Source organism: Saccharomyces kudriavzevii, assembly GCF_947243775.1.
Source record: "Saccharomyces kudriavzevii IFO 1802 strain IFO1802 genome assembly, chromosome: 13".
NCBI lineage: Eukaryota > Fungi > Ascomycota > Saccharomycetes > Saccharomycetales > Saccharomycetaceae > Saccharomyces > Saccharomyces kudriavzevii.
In genome coordinates this window covers 403,878-419,557 of record NC_079284.1, presented here as the reverse complement: position 1 = coordinate 419,557, position 15,680 = coordinate 403,878, and the positions used below count along the sequence as shown (strand labels likewise).

Here is a 15,680-nt window from a genome sequence, read left to right as displayed (position 1 = left end):
AACCTTTCAAAGGCTCTTGGAAGGCGATTTGGATTTTGTAGGATAATTTTACAGCCACCGGAAACTGAGAAATACCGTACCTAGCTTTCAATTTAGGGATTAATCTGTCCTCTAATATACATTTATAAATCTCATCATTACAAACAAAGACTTTTCTATGGAGTCTGCGTGCTTCGCACGCTCTTATTTATTAGTATCGACAACGTATCTGCCCAAAATCTTACCCTGTTCCATCAAATCATAAACTTTTGGTAATTCAGATAATCCAACAATTTTTATTGGTGATTTGATCAGGCCTCTGGTGAAAAAATCTAAGGCCTCTCTTGTATCAGCTCTGTTACCGACGTAAGAACCCTTGATATTGATGGATTTCACGACATGAGAAAAGACCTCCGACTTAACGTAGGAATTAGCTGGCAAACCAACCAAGACAACGGTACCAGTTGGCCTAACATATTCTGTAGATAGGGAAATGGCAGCTTCTGAAACGGAAACGTTGATGACACCATGAGGACCACCCTTAGTAGCTTCTTGAATATCAGAAACCATATCCTTCGTCTTGGTAAAATCAATGAAAACTTCACCACCCAATTGCTTGAAAAGCTTTTCCTTTTCTTCACCCGCATCAATACCCAAGACTCTGTAACCCATTGCAGTGGCATATTGAACGGCTAAGGAACCTAACCCACCTGCAGCGCCGGAGATGGCGACCCAGTCACCCGCTTTCAAGTTTGCCTCTTTTAGTGCTTTGTATACAGTAACACCAGCACATAATATTGGGGCCACTTCGGCTAAGTCAGTACCTGGTTGGATCTTGGCAGCTTGTATAGCATCAGCAGTTGCGAACTGTTGGAAAGAACCATCATGAGTGTAACCAGAGAGATCAGCCTCCGGACAATTCGATTCGTGGCCTGATTCACAGAATTCACAGGTCATGCAAGAACCGTTTAACCATTTGATACCTGCCAAATCGCCGACTTTCCAGCCTTTAACGTTGGAGCCTAGTTTGACGACAACACCAGCACCTTCATGGCCGCCTACTAATGGTAACTTGACAGCCAAGGGCCAATCACCGTGCCAGGCGTGTAAATCGGTATGACACACACCGGAGTATTTGACGTTGATCAAAATTTCATTTGGTTTAGGCTGTGGGACTGGGATATCTTTGTAATGCAGTTTTCCATTATTTTCATAAAAGATGACACCCTTTTGGGTTTTGGGAATTGCTGCCGTAGATTGCAATCTGAGGATGTTTCTAGAAAATAAAGAAGGATGAACACGTCTTGTGAGTAATGTTGACGTTCTGAGCATGATGAATTTTTATGAATATACTTTTTCTAGTTTCCTACAATGGTGAACAAGAAATATATATAATGGTTTAATAAAATCGTTCGAAGATGTTAAACAAAGGACTTCTTAAAAGGAGTTTGCTCTAGTTTTATAAGAAAAGCGAAAAAATCAGATGTTTAACTTTTAGGAGTTGACGAAAAGCCTTTGACTCCTGTAGCCCGGGTTGCTTGCCTTACCCACTATCTAAGAGACAAAAGGACAGTGCATGAACGCAGTAACGTTCCGATACTCACAGCATCCAAAATGGCTGCTGTTCATTCGTATCTCAACCTCGCCTGCAGCAAACATGCGCAGCGTATAGACGTCGCAAGTGATGCGGCACGTGATAGGATGGCAGAGAGCGAATGATCACTCGACGTGGGTGCGTACATTTTATGACGCCGTCGAAAGTCATGAAGAAAGAAAATTCCTTAGGAACTGTTTCCACATGATATGAAAACAATGTGCGTTGGATGGAAAGAAAGAGGAGAGATAATTTTGAATTGAGGAGATGCCAATAGCGTTACAGACAGCTTACATTTGTTTTCAATATTCGGATCCTATGCGTTCAGATACCATCCCTTCGGTTTCGTTATCACGCGCTAGAATATGGCGCTTGATGCCCAGCATAGAAGGGAGATTCTCTTACATAAAAATCCTTTGTTCTTAGTTATATATGTTTGTTACATTTATAGCATGCATTTTTGACACCACACTCACAGAAAAAAATTTTGAAAGAGGTTTTTTACAACTAAAAAAGACCCTATGGGCTTCGGCGGCTTGTCTCGCAAATAACATCCGCACTGAAAAAGGGGCATAATTCACTTCTAGAATCTTTCCATGGCCTTTCAACTCTTGCCCATAGAGAGCCACTACTAATGGCCGGCGACTTGAAAATTAGGCCGTGAGAGACCTTTCTTTATTGCGAAACAACGCAATGAAGAAATCCAGTATGCAGTTTCTATTTTGTTTCGTAAACGTTTCCGCAATCATTGTTTTTCGTGAGTGGAAATAGATTCAACATGTCGATCGTGGCGAGGATTTTTTGGATTTCCCTTTTTTTTTTTTCTTTTTCTTAGTTAATATGTATTGTGTGAAATACATTTCGAGGGGGGGTTCCGGAAAACCTTTGAAATCGAAAAGGTAAAACTAACTATCTAAACGAATACGTCATACATACTGTTTCTCATTCCCAATCTAGGCTTTTAGGCGAGACAGTAATGTTGCGTGAAAGTGGCACTTCCTCGCAATCAAGCACTTGGGGAAATGACGTTCCATGCGCTCCTTCATAAGCGTAAACATAATCCCTTACGAGAAAAATTGACGTCAACTGGCACAAAGGAATGCGATGAGACGGTTCGATGATATTGGGGTTCTCTATGTTAGTATTACGGAAGGTAAAGAAAATCCGTAGTGCCTTAGAATGCACACAATGTTAGATGGCATCACCTCAATTACTTCATCTCCTAACAGCTTGCGATATAAAATCGTTACCCGAAACATTGCTAGAAAAGGTACGACGGAGCTTGCATAAGTAAATCGGCATTTCATCTTTAAGCCGTTAACGTCGCATGAAAAGATAATCAAAGCGATTCTTTGAATTTCTTGCGGAATATAGTCTTATCTATTTCGTTTAATAGTATATTACGTACGTAATCATTATACAAGTTTTTTGTCTCTCCTGCAAATTCGAAATCAGTCCTTTCTGCGTTCATTTTCTCGGGTGTGGTCATTTTAAGATAAAAAAATGTAACTAAAGATAAAGTAAATGTAGACATATATGTAACTCTTCTTTAAGCCTCACAGAGGATACGTTTTTGTACAAAGCAAATATGACAGGTTTAACTTGAAATCGATTTTTGAAAGCATTTTTTCTTTTTAAGAGGACATCAAACGCAATGAAACAACCTAGAAGTTGCAATGTCCAGGTGAGGAGCAATGTTGTAGTTGATATCTTCAAAAGACTCTTCAGCCACTTGAGTTTTGACTTGTTGCATCCTCGATAAAATCTTCGATGAAAGCTTCTAGAAGTAATAGTTTCTACTGTGATGCTTCATCATCGAAGAACTTTATCGCTCTACCCTCTTTTTGGTGTTGGTCCCGTTCCGTTAAGCTACTTTTTTGTCTACAAATTGTTATGTGAGCAGAGCATAGTGACAAGCCCATCAGATCGGAGCTTCCACATTCTGCACTATAATTTAAGTGGCAAAGCGTATTCTGGCAGGGAGCACCCCAACTTAAAATTAAACCGGAAAATCCATATGACTCAAGTCACCTTGCATTCCTTATCAAAAACATGGGTTCGCCCGTGCAGGAATGCAGCATCTCGCTCGTCTAATGCTAGCAACAGATGCACGCTCGCCATACGGTGACTACACTTGAGCTGATACGATATACATTGGCAACCTTTTTTTTTTTTTAGCTTTAGCCCCACATCCCTAAGGTTGCGTTACAATGCTTATCTAAGCATTAATCCCTTGTCTTATTAGAACAAAAGCTGGAATATTTTTCCCTTACCACAATAACGAAGAAAAAAAAGCTTTTACCCCTTTTTGTTCAGCATCACGGATGACCAAAAATGTGCCAAGGGAGGAAAGTCCAGAGCTTTTCTTTTGCACCGCAGATAATGCTTTCCCCGGATTTTTACTCAATTTTACGAGAAAGAAAAGAAAAATCATCAGGACAACGTGACAACACGATTTCCCCGCACACGCGCATTGAAAGCTGTTCACGGGGCTTTCTGGGAACCACGCAAACAGCGCGAAGCACATGCCACCGCCTCGTACTGACGGCTCGTAACATTTGCTTCGAGAAGCTGATATCATATGTTGTCCCGTGAAGCGAATCATTTTAGGACAAATACTTAGCTACGCACTTCCACCGAGCCCCTCGAATGTGCCTACTGCCAACATACTCTATTTGGGCCCGCAGCGTATTCTGTGCTTAGTTCCATCTGTACATATCCTTGACCCACCCATTAACGAAGAGAAACCTACCACTGGAAAATTGGAAAAGAAAACTGGAAAAATCGCCGTCTGGCTCCTGGATTTCCCAGAGGAAATTGTGAAGAAATCATAAGCATAAGGGTGGATGCTACTAGATAAGGATTACAGTTAATTCAATTGCTGTGGTAGCTTTTTTTAAGGGAAATCCACCATATGAAGTGATCTTTGCTTCCTCTGGCCGGAGAACAGAATTTTAAGTTCCGAAACCCACTATTATAAATACAATTACACTTTTACCAAACTTATCATGGTCAAGGACTCTTATTTTTCTTGTAAGCAATCATCTGATAATCTCACAATTAATTCCTATTCTTATTTATATTCAATTCTACTTAAATTTATCTTCCTTTATCTCTTTCTCTTCATCACCTATAGCATTAAGTGTATGTGTGTCACCATTAGTTAGGCTAAAAAAGTAGTACATAAAAAGAAAAGTTTGCGTGAAAGAATTTCAGTTGGAATATTCTTCTCCACGGTGAAATACTAGAAAAAAGCATCAAAAAAAAAGTAGAAAAGTCGTTTATTTGATGATTGCTTCAGAAATTTTTGAAAGAGGTGTGCAAGATCCATTTTGTCAAGATTGCGATTATGAGGATGAAACAGACGTACAAAGCTTTATAGGCCCAAATGATTTTGTTACTTCCAAATTAGCTTCCTTTAATTTTGAAAATTCCTTAAAAAATAACTATTCCCGTAACAGTAGCAATAGTTCTACCAATGTCGGTAACACGAGCAGGCACAACGGTAGTCATGTAATTGGTCATCACTTGAGAAAAATCAAGACTGCTCCGCACCATCTATCTGGTTTCGCTCCACCAAATTCATCGAATTATTCTAATGAAACGGTCCGCCCTTCTCCAAGAAGAATAAGAGCAAATAGCAGTACTTTGATTCACCAATTGTCTAGACAGTCCACTAGGAAGTCTTCCTTGGGTGACGTAACAGACTGCTGTGTTGAACATAAATGCATAAAACCAAAATGTAGGCATTCTTCCTGTTATGGTATACCAACACATCTTTATGGGTTGGAAAAATACGTTTCATCTGAATTGGACTCGTTAACAGTAAATAGCGATCAATCGAATGGTTTCACTCCCCCATCAACGTCCATTTCAACGCCCGCTTCGAACTCCAATTCGTACCTGAATCTAAATTCAAATTCCACCGCATATTCGTCGTCTCATCCCTCCAGCGAGAAAAATAATCGATTGAAACTGATTTCTCATGGAAAAGTTTCGCCAAGTAACGCCACGAGCCATTGCGGAAATCCTATTTATTATTCAAAAGAACGAACCCATTCAAATTTGAGAAGGGGGTCTTCTTCAGTACCTTCCACTGGTTCTTCTTCAGTACCTTCCACTGGTTCTTCTTCATCCCCCTTGCAGACAAGGAATAATTCATATTCCAACTCTTTGGTTAAGTCCTCTTCCAATAGCTCATTGAATACTAGTGTAACTTCCTCTGGAGAAGAACCCGTTCCCCACACGTCTAATTGTTTAGAGGACAGGAATCCAAGAAGAAAATCATTTATAAAATTATCATTAGCGAGTTCATTCTCTAATTAAAACAAAACATATGCATGTGGGGAGTATACGTAACTCGCCCAACCTTTAATAAATTCATAAACGGGGAACAAAATGAGAAATTGGAAAACGAAAAAAAAAACACTTAGTTACTATCCATTCAATGCTAGCGAACGCATTTACCTTTAGTTTAGTCCATTTCAGTTCAAATTATTTTAGTATCATTAGTTTCATTCCAAGTACTTTTCTTTCTAGTGTATATCTTTATGTACTTTCGTACCAACTGATCAAGTGAAAAGTTAACTAAAAACTCGCGATGTTAATACGTAAAAAAAAAAAAAGTGTGAAAATAGGCATTATTCTCACTTAAACTTGCTGAAAGATTCTTTTTTTTCTTTGCCCAGAATAAAAAGTGTTGAAAATTTCGTCAGAAAATTGAAGAAAGGAAAGCAGCAGCAAAACCGAGTAATACTTTTATATTATATCAATCATTGTCAACATCAAATGGTCGGTTCCGGTTCTCGCACTCCTTACGATTTATCAAATTCCCCATCTGATGTAAATATCCAACCTGCAACACCACTAAATTCCACCTTGGTGGAGGATGACGATGTGGATAATCAACTTTTCGAAGAGACTAAAGTTGCCGAAACTGGGTTTCCTCCTGCATCAGCTTCCGGCAACTCATGTGCATATTGCGGTATAGATTCTGCGAAATGTGTCATAAAGTGCAATTCATGTAAGAAATGGTTTTGTAACACCAAGAATGGTACAAGCAGTTCTCATATTATCAACCATTTGGTTTTGTCTCATCATAACGTGGTTTCTCTGCATCCAGACTCTGACTTAGGGGATACAGTATTGGAATGTTATAACTGTGGACGCAAGAATGTGTTTTTATTAGGATTTGTTTCTGCTAAAAGTGAAGCCGTAGTTGTTTTACTTTGTAGAATACCTTGTGCTCAGACAAAAAATGCTAACTGGGATACTGATCAATGGCAGCCTCTAATTGAGGATAGACAACTTTTATCATGGGTTGCCGAACAACCTACCGAAGAGGAGAAGTTAAAAGCCCGCTTGATTACTCCCAGTCAAATTTCCAAATTGGAAGCCAAGTGGAGATCCAATAAAGACGCCACGATCAATGATATCGATGCACCAGAGGAACAAGAGGCAATTCCACCTTTACTCTTGAGATACCAGGACGCCTATGAATACCAAAGATCTTACGGGCCCTTGATTAAATTAGAGGCCGATTACGATAAACAGCTCAAGGAATCTCAAGCACTGGAACATATTTCCGTCTCATGGTCCTTAGCCCTAAACAATAGACATCTAGCATCCTTCACATTGTCTACTTTCGAATCAAATGAACTAAAAGTTGCCATTGGTGATGAAATGATACTATGGTACTCCGGAATGCAACATCCCGACTGGGAAGGTCGTGGATACATTGTTCGTTTACCAAATAGCTTCCAAGATACTTTTACATTAGAATTGAAACCAAGTAAGACTCCACCACCAACTCATTTAACCACTGGTTTTACTGCTGAATTTATTTGGAAAGGGACTTCTTATGATAGAATGCAAGATGCCTTGAAAAAATTTGCCATTGACAAAAAATCGATTTCAGGATATTTGTACTACAAAATATTGGGTCACCAGGTGGTTGATATTTCCTTTGATGTTCCATTACCCAAGGAATTCTCAATTCCAAATTTTGCGCAATTAAATTCATCTCAATCCAATGCCGTTAGTCATGTCTTACAACGTCCATTGTCTTTAATCCAGGGCCCACCAGGTACTGGTAAAACTGTTACATCTGCAACGATAGTATACCACCTTTCCAAAATTCATAAGGATAGGATATTGGTATGTGCCCCATCCAACGTCGCTGTGGACCATTTGGCCGCCAAATTGCGTGATCTGGGTTTGAAAGTTGTCAGACTTACCGCAAAAAGTAGAGAAGATGTAGAAAGTTCTGTCTCCAACTTAGCTCTGCACAATTTAGTTGGGCGTGGAGCTAAGGGCGAACTGAAAAATCTACTGAAACTGAAGGACGAGGTCGGTGAATTGTCTGCCTCCGATACGAAAAGATTTGTCAAGTTAGTAAGGAAAACAGAAGCAGAAATTCTAAATAAGGCAGATGTTGTCTGTTGTACATGTGTTGGTGCCGGTGATAAGCGTTTGGACACAAAATTCAGGACCGTATTGATTGATGAAAGTACACAGGCTTCGGAGCCGGAATGTTTAATCCCAATTGTCAAAGGTGCCAAACAAGCTATTTTGGTTGGTGATCACCAGCAATTAGGCCCTGTCATATTGGAACGTAAGGCGGCAGATGCTGGTTTGAAGCAATCTCTCTTTGAAAGATTAATCTCTCTGGGTCACGTACCAATTCGATTGGAAGTGCAATACCGTATGAACCCTTATTTGAGTGAGTTTCCGAGCAATATGTTTTACGAAGGCAGTTTACAAAATGGTGTGACAATTGAACAGCGTACTGTGCCAAACAGCAAATTCCCATGGCCCATTCGTGGTATTCCAATGATGTTCTGGGCTAACTATGGCAGAGAAGAAATTTCTGCTAACGGTACGTCCTTCTTGAATAGAATCGAAGCTATGAACTGTGAACGAATTATCACCAAGCTTTTTAGAGACGGTGTCAAACCCGAACAAATAGGTGTTATCACACCATATGAGGGACAAAGAGCTTATATTTTACAGTATATGCAAATGAATGGTTCATTGGATAAAGATTTGTATATTAATGTGGAAGTTGCTTCTGTAGATGCATTCCAAGGTCGTGAAAAGGACTATATCATCTTGTCATGTGTCCGTGCCAACGAACAACAGGCTATTGGGTTTTTGCGTGACCCCCGCCGTTTAAATGTGGGGCTAACTCGTGCTAAATATGGTCTCGTCATTCTTGGTAACCCTAGATCCTTAGCAAGAAATACACTATGGAACCATTTACTGATACATTTCAGGGAAAAGGGCTGCTTGGTGGAGGGTACACTAGACAACTTGCAGCTATGTACTGTTCAATTAGTCCGCCCCCAACCAAGAAAAACGGAACAGCCAATAAATCCTCAATTCAACATGGAATCTGAGATGGGTGACTTCCCAAAATTCCAAGATTTTGATACCCAAAGTATGATGTCATATAGTGGGCAAATGGGTAGCTTCAGCAATGGATTGGTTGACAACACAGAGCTTTCTTCTTACATTAATAACGAATATTGGAATTTTGAAAACTTTAAAAGTGCTTTTTCTCAGAAACAAAACCGCAATGAGATAGACGACAGAAATCTATACCAGGAGGAAGGTCCTCACTTAGATTCTAATTTTGCCAGAGAATTACAAAGAGAAGAACAAAAGCATGAATTGTCAAAAGACTTCAGCAATTTAGGAATTTAAACCGATACCCTTTGTTTAATTGAAGTGTTGACCTCAGATTTCAGTACAAGTGACTCCTAAGAAATGAATAAAGCTGCATTTAATCGAACTCGTTAAGAGATTTGCATATTTATATTATAGAGAGATTTTTTTCTGGCAAGAAATTTTTGCTAAAACATTGTGGGTCAACAACTTGATACTCTAACCTAAAGAATTTCGCCGCAAAACGACTAATGCTATCTTCATTCTAATAATACCTGCGCTTATGAGCGCGTTATGATACATAACAAAGTTTCATTTCAACTTATTTTCTTCTTGTCTAATACGAGCATATGTATTCTATAAGTAAATGTATATAACTGCTTACAAAATAAACTAAATTCGAGGTATGATTGTAGGAATAAAATACCAGAAAAAAGAAAAAAAAACAATAAAATAATAAGGTAAGCAAATAGCTGAGTGAAAAAAAACAAAAAACAAAAACAAAAACAAAAAAAGTAGTACAAACTAAGGAGATAAAAGTGCGAAGGATGCCTATCCAAAAAATCAAAAGAGAGGAAATAAGCATACTTTCTTTTACTTATCTTAGTCGTAAATTATTAATACTTATAACTTCCCCCTTCTATCTTGAAAAAAATGTCTCTAAAAGGATATCATTTCAACGAAAAGGCTTCCGGAGCTTCACCTTCTGGTCCAATGTACTTTGGATCTCTCCATGGACCGATATCAGATAAATATAACCCACCATTAGATTCGTCAACTTGGGACTTACCGCCGAATTTAACAGGCAAGTTTTCAGCTGGAATTTGCTTTAGTAATTCCTTTTGGTAAGACGAACCTAAAATAAAGATTTTTGAAACTGTAACGGGATCCAAGAAAGGCTTAAATAATCTAAATGCGGTAGAGAAACCGAATGGAGCGTTAATAATGTAGAATTTACCCATACGTTCAGGATAATAGTTTTGACTTATGTAGGAGGCCTCTCTGACGTATGACATGACACTGTATGCACTAGATATGGAAATACCTTTCAAGTCCATAATTGTACATGAAGTTTCCACCAGGTGACCAGCAGCTCTTGAACAAGCAGGTAACCTGAATTGTACAACAGATTCATATTCCCAGACCAAATTTTTCAACATGCGCTCTTCAGACGTAACCTTGTTCATTTCATGTATGTTAACAGCTCCCAATTCTTCAAAATATACTGGACGGCCATCTTTGTCAGTTTTATGGTAATATTGTGGGTAAAATTTGGCAATCAATGGCTTTTCTTCATAGTGGAAGTCTTGCAAAATCGTGTCAGTACCGTAATCCTTTCTCCACTTTTCACAGTTCTCAAACATTTCTTTAGCCAATTGAACGTCAAACTTTCTGGCCCTTAGGAAACGTAGCAGAGTCGAGTCATCTAGACGTTCAACGAAACCAGCGTCTTCTAAAAATTTTCTGAGTTCTCCTAATGCCTTTTCTTGAGTACTATCTAAATTTCCAGGAGTACCTGGCAAGGCATCTGGAGGACAATTTTGTGGGTAGGATTGTAGAAACTCCTTTTCTAGTTGCTATTTTGAAATAAGATCAACACAAAGCCATATGAATTTGTTAGTAAACCTATTGAATACAACACTCACTTCACATGAACGAAACTCGATTGAAGAACGTGAACATAGCGACAATGAACGCCGAAAAAGAATTAAATGAATAGCATTGAGCAACATACTGTAACCATTGTGTTTTGAAGGCGTCGAAGATCTGGTTTACTGCTACAGGGACCGTTCAAGCAACAAACCATAAAGAACACTTAAGACACAAACAGAGGACGATGTACGAATTTATTGTTGATCAACGTTGAAAAAAAAAGTGGAAAAAATGGATTGGCCAGTCGTGTTGTACGGGGCATCTAACACGTAAATGGACGATATTGCAAGTAAAATACGCTAAAAGCATACACTGGTTTACCTAAAGTTCGAATAAAAAAGCAAACATCATGGTAGATACAATACCACACATTGGTTTATTGGGACAAAGCTCCCTTTTTGACACTGGAGATGGAGAACGCGCCGCTAGTGATGACACAATTGGCGTTCATCAGGACGATATTAACGCGTTTGTATCAAGTACTGGTGAAACAGTTAAGTTGAGGAAGAAGCCTGCGAAATCAATCTCTGAGAGCATAAGTCTTTACACCAATCCAAATACTGCTTGGAGATCAGATGATGCGTACGGCATCAATATCAATTACTTGCTGGATAAAATTGAGGCGTCTAGCGAAGACCGCCATAACGTGCACAAGACCTCTACAGCGGCAAGAAAGGTGAGTAATGAAACACTTTGGGTGGAAAAGTGGCGTCCTAGAAAGTTTCTAGATTTGGTGGGGAATGAAAAGACCAACAGAAGAATGCTGAGCTGGTTAAGACAGTGGACGCCCGCTGTTTTCAAAGAGCAATTGCCAAAATTGCCCAGTGAAAAAGAGGAAACTGGTCTGGAGCTCGATCCATTGAAAAGGCCACAAAAAAGGATCTTACTGCTGCACGGTCCACCCGGAATAGGAAAGACCTCAGTGACGCACGTTATCGCTAAGCAATCAGGATTTTCAGTATCAGAAATAAACGCAAGTGATGAAAGGGCTGGCCCCATGGTAAAAGAGAAAATTCATAATCTCTTATTCAATCACACTTTTGATACGAACCCCGTCTGCTTGGTAGCAGATGAGGTTGATGGAAGTGTCGAAAGTGGATTTATCAGAGTTTTAGTTGACATTATTCAAGGCGACATGAAAGCTACCAACAAACTATTGTTTGGTCAGCTGGACAAGAAGATCAAAAAGAGAAGGGGGAAGAGTTCTGCACTGCTTATACGACCTATCATTTGTATCTGTAATAATTTATATGCTCCCTCTTTGGAAAAATTAAAGCCATTCTGTGAAATTGTTGCCGTGAAAAGACCATCTGATGCTACTCTACAAGAGCGATTGAACCTTATTTGCCACGAAGAGAACATGGATATACCTATAAAGACAATTAATGAGTTGATTGATCTGGCTCAAGGTGATGTCAGGAACTGTATTAACAATTTGCAATTCTTAGCCTCAAGTACTGATTCAAAAGATGCCAATACCTCAGATAAATCTAACTGTAACAAGGGTACGTGGGCGTCATCCAACAAAGACTCGCCGATATCCTGGTTTAGAATCGTAAACCAATTGTTTAGAAGAGACCCCCACCGTGATATCAAGGATCAATTTTACGAGTTGCTACATCAAGTGGAACTTAATGGTAACGCGGATAAAATATTGCAAGGTTGTTTTAACATTTTTCCTCACGTCAAGTATTCCGATAATGGTATAAGCAAGCCAGCAAAAATTTCAGATTGGCTATTTTTTCATGATTTAATGCATCAATCAATGTATACGCATAATGGTGCGTTGTTACGTTATTCCGCCCTTGTCCCTTTGGTGTTCTTCCAAACATTCGGTGATATTGCAAACAAGGATGATATCAAAATGAAAAATAGCGAATATGAACAAAGAGAATCGAGGAAAGCTAAATTAGATATAGTAGATTTGATCATCAGGCACATTTCCGCGCAGTCGCCATTGATGGCTAGTTTTACCGATAGAAAGTCGTTAGTTTTTGAAATGCTACCATATTTGGATTCAATGATTTCATCTGATATCAATAAGGTAAAAGACTTGAAACTCAAACAAACCATTATGGAGATATTGGTCCAATTGCTGAAAAGCTTTCAACTAAATTTGATTCAAAATCGCTCTGAGGGATTTGATGGAAGCAGCGGTCTAGTAATCGATCCGCCAATCGACGAAGTTGTGTTGCTAGATCCCAAACACATTAACGAAGTTCAACATAAACGGCCGAATACTTTGAACTCACTATTGGCAAGGATCGAGGAAAACAAAGTTAAAAAGAGACACATAGACCAAGTGACGAAGGATAGATTACAATCACAGGAAGTACACGCCAAGAAGGCCAAGGTAGCATTGAACTCTTCTTCAAGTACAATGGACTTCTTTAAAAACCAATACGGATTATTAAAGCAAACCAAGGAATCACCTGGGACACAAAAGAGTACGTTACCAGATCAGACCGATCAAGCAAACGATAAAGCTCAAGAGATTAAAATATGGGTGAAATACAACGAAGGGTTCTCCAATGCTGTAAGGAAAAACGTGACTTGGAATAACTTATGGGAGTAAACGACGTAGCATATATACACAGTACTTAAGAATAATAGTTTGAAAATATGGACCAGCAGGCTTACATATTTATCTAAAAGTTACGGCCGCAAAAAATCAAAGGATCAATTATAGCGGAAGTAGCTGTACTTTATGATTTTATCGCACAGCCTTCGTTTCTCAATCGTAATCCGTTTTTTCCCTCTTTGCTGCCATTTTTCGTAGATCTTCATGTACTGAATCCCGGTAAGCACGCAGACCGAAAATTCGAATATTTACTGTAGCATACAGTAAAAGTTATAGAAAAAACGATGAACATTCGCATCATAATTTGAAGAAATCATACATACCATTGAAATAATTTGACTTGGTATTTTGCACATATCAGATGGGACAAAAAAGTAGTAGAGTGCAAATAACCAAGACGGACAGGGCAATCTTAGAAGTGAAACGATCTAAGGATGAAATTCATAAATTTACGAGAAGGACAGATGGTTTGATTCTGGCAGAAAGGAACCAACTCAAAGATTTGATACGAAAGCATTCTGACGATTACAAATGTAACACGAAAGTACGGTTTTTGCTGAAAAGAATACACTATCAAGAGCATTTGTTGCAGCAGGCTTCAGATCAGCTCATTAATTTGGAAAACATGGTATCAACGCTGGAATTCAAAATGGTGGAAACACAATTTTTCAACGGATTAAAGAATGGGAATGAAATCTTGAAAAAACTGAACAAAGAATTTAGTAATGTTGATGAATTAATGGATGATGTACACGACCAAATTGCATATCAGAATGAAATTAATGAGACATTATCTAGAAGTGTAGTTGGGACGAATGATTATGAAGATGAATTAAATAAGGAATTGGATGCTTTAGAGAGTGAACTCAATTCAGTGAAGCAGGACAAGAATGAAGTAGTCAAATTGCCATCAACAGAGGGGTTGCCATCATTACCACAAGGAGAACAAACAGAGCATAAGAAGGGGAAGGAGTTATTGCAAAAGAAAAAGGAGAATAATAAGGAACCGGTAGCGTTACTATCCTAGCTATCTGCAAATGAGCCCAAGATAAAAGAAAAAGGAAAAAATGCAATAACAGCGAAGTTTCGTTTTGATAGATTTTTGTCTAGTATCCGATTTTTTGAATACGAAGATTACATAGTGCATTTATGGTTGTACCAGGACGTGATAAATAGTCATTAATACTCTCATATCTACTATAAATTCTTAAAGCTGTAATGATACATAAGATACCGATAAAAGACTTAACTTTATTTCTAGTACAAGGAAAGCATCGGTGTGTTAGTCATGGAACGTCGACGACCGTGGCAGCCCATAACCAAGTTATAGAGATAGCGATTCATGTAAGATCCGCCATTAGATTAAGTAAATATGTTGATAATTCGAAGTATTAATTAAGAATGAATAGCAGAACTCTTTCTTATACTATATAAGAGAGGTATATAAAACACACGCCGATTGGACATATTAAATATGTTCAACATAACAATAAACTAGGGAATTTACTATTAGTTCAATGTAACGACTCATATCATTTATATATAAATTCCAAGTTGATGTTCAATTAATGGATCTTTGACTCCAAGTGCACCCACCAATAAAACGTCATTTCAACATTCTTCATCCTGAAACAAGGACTAGTTATGTGAATAATGATGAACCTACTTGTTCCAACAAAATACGTAAACAAGAGAATCAAAAGAATTGATTTTAGATATGAGTCGTTTTGACAGCTTAACACTATATATAGCTCTTTCACTTTTAAAGATTAACACAAAATCATTGGTTCCGTGGTCTAGTTGGTTATGGCATCTGCTTAACACGCAGAACGTCCCCAGTTCGATCCTGGGCGAAATCAAATTTTGTTTTTTTTTACGAAGATGCCTGATAGTTATTTTGAATATTTTACTGCTCCCAGCACTTCTTTGTTCGCTGTGAAAAGAAGTAAAAACAAGTAACACGGACATAGAAACAAGCTGGTTGTAATTCTTTTACAGACAAAAACATTCGATCTTCTAAATACAGCAATATCAAGCCGGCTCTGTACTTAGAAAGACATCTTGAAACTTACTGAGAGCCTCTCTATGAAAGCCCTCAGCCAATCTATCCTTGTTCGACATAATATATGTAAATCCCCGTATTTAGCCGCCTAGGGCAGGATCACTACCCGGAAAACACCGTTCAAAGTGAGTTAATGACAGGAAAAA

The 15,680-nt window shown here is 38.5% G+C and overlaps 6 protein-coding genes and 1 non-coding gene across 7 annotated transcripts; 5 read left to right on the top strand and 2 right to left on the bottom strand.

Annotated features, from left to right (window-relative positions):
- Positions 1-183: 183 nt before the first annotated feature.
- ADH3 (alcohol dehydrogenase ADH3) lies at positions 184-1,311 on the bottom strand (the record flags this gene model as incomplete). Its single annotated transcript, XM_056230316.1, has 1 exon — positions 184-1,311. One exon carries the CDS (start codon positions 1,309-1,311, stop codon positions 184-186), a length of 1,128 nt encoding a protein of 375 aa, XP_056084246.1.
- Positions 1,312-4,861: 3,550 nt separating this feature from the next.
- ISF1 (Isf1p) lies at positions 4,862-5,899 on the top strand (the record flags this gene model as incomplete). Its single annotated transcript, XM_056230314.1, has 1 exon — positions 4,862-5,899. The coding sequence occupies one exon, from the start codon at positions 4,862-4,864 to the stop codon at positions 5,897-5,899; it is 1,038 nt and encodes a 345-aa protein (XP_056084245.1).
- Positions 5,900-6,361: 462 nt separating this feature from the next.
- NAM7 (ATP-dependent RNA helicase NAM7) lies at positions 6,362-9,277 on the top strand (the record flags this gene model as incomplete). Its single annotated transcript, XM_056230313.1, has 1 exon — positions 6,362-9,277. The coding sequence occupies one exon, from the start codon at positions 6,362-6,364 to the stop codon at positions 9,275-9,277; it is 2,916 nt and encodes a 971-aa protein (XP_056084244.1).
- A 632-nt stretch (positions 9,278-9,909) lies between these two features.
- Positions 9,910-10,982, bottom strand: SEC14 (phosphatidylinositol/phosphatidylcholine transfer protein SEC14; the record flags this gene model as incomplete). Its single annotated transcript, XM_056230312.1, has 2 exons — positions 9,910-10,815; positions 10,974-10,982. 2 exons carry the CDS (start codon positions 10,980-10,982, stop codon positions 9,910-9,912), a joined length of 915 nt encoding a protein of 304 aa, XP_056084243.1.
- Positions 10,983-11,240: 258 nt separating this feature from the next.
- On the top strand, positions 11,241-13,466 carry CTF18 (Ctf18p; the record flags this gene model as incomplete). Its single annotated transcript, XM_056230311.1, has 1 exon — positions 11,241-13,466. One exon carries the CDS (start codon positions 11,241-11,243, stop codon positions 13,464-13,466), a length of 2,226 nt encoding a protein of 741 aa, XP_056084242.1.
- A 367-nt stretch (positions 13,467-13,833) lies between these two features.
- Positions 13,834-14,499, top strand: VPS20 (ESCRT-III subunit protein VPS20; the record flags this gene model as incomplete). Its single annotated transcript, XM_056230310.1, has 1 exon — positions 13,834-14,499. One exon carries the CDS (start codon positions 13,834-13,836, stop codon positions 14,497-14,499), a length of 666 nt encoding a protein of 221 aa, XP_056084241.1.
- Positions 14,500-15,257: 758 nt separating this feature from the next.
- Skdi_13.trna12V lies at positions 15,258-15,331 on the top strand. The gene has a single exon. It is a non-coding gene; the product is annotated as a tRNA-Val (tRNA).
- The last annotated feature ends 349 nt before the right edge of the window (positions 15,332-15,680 follow it).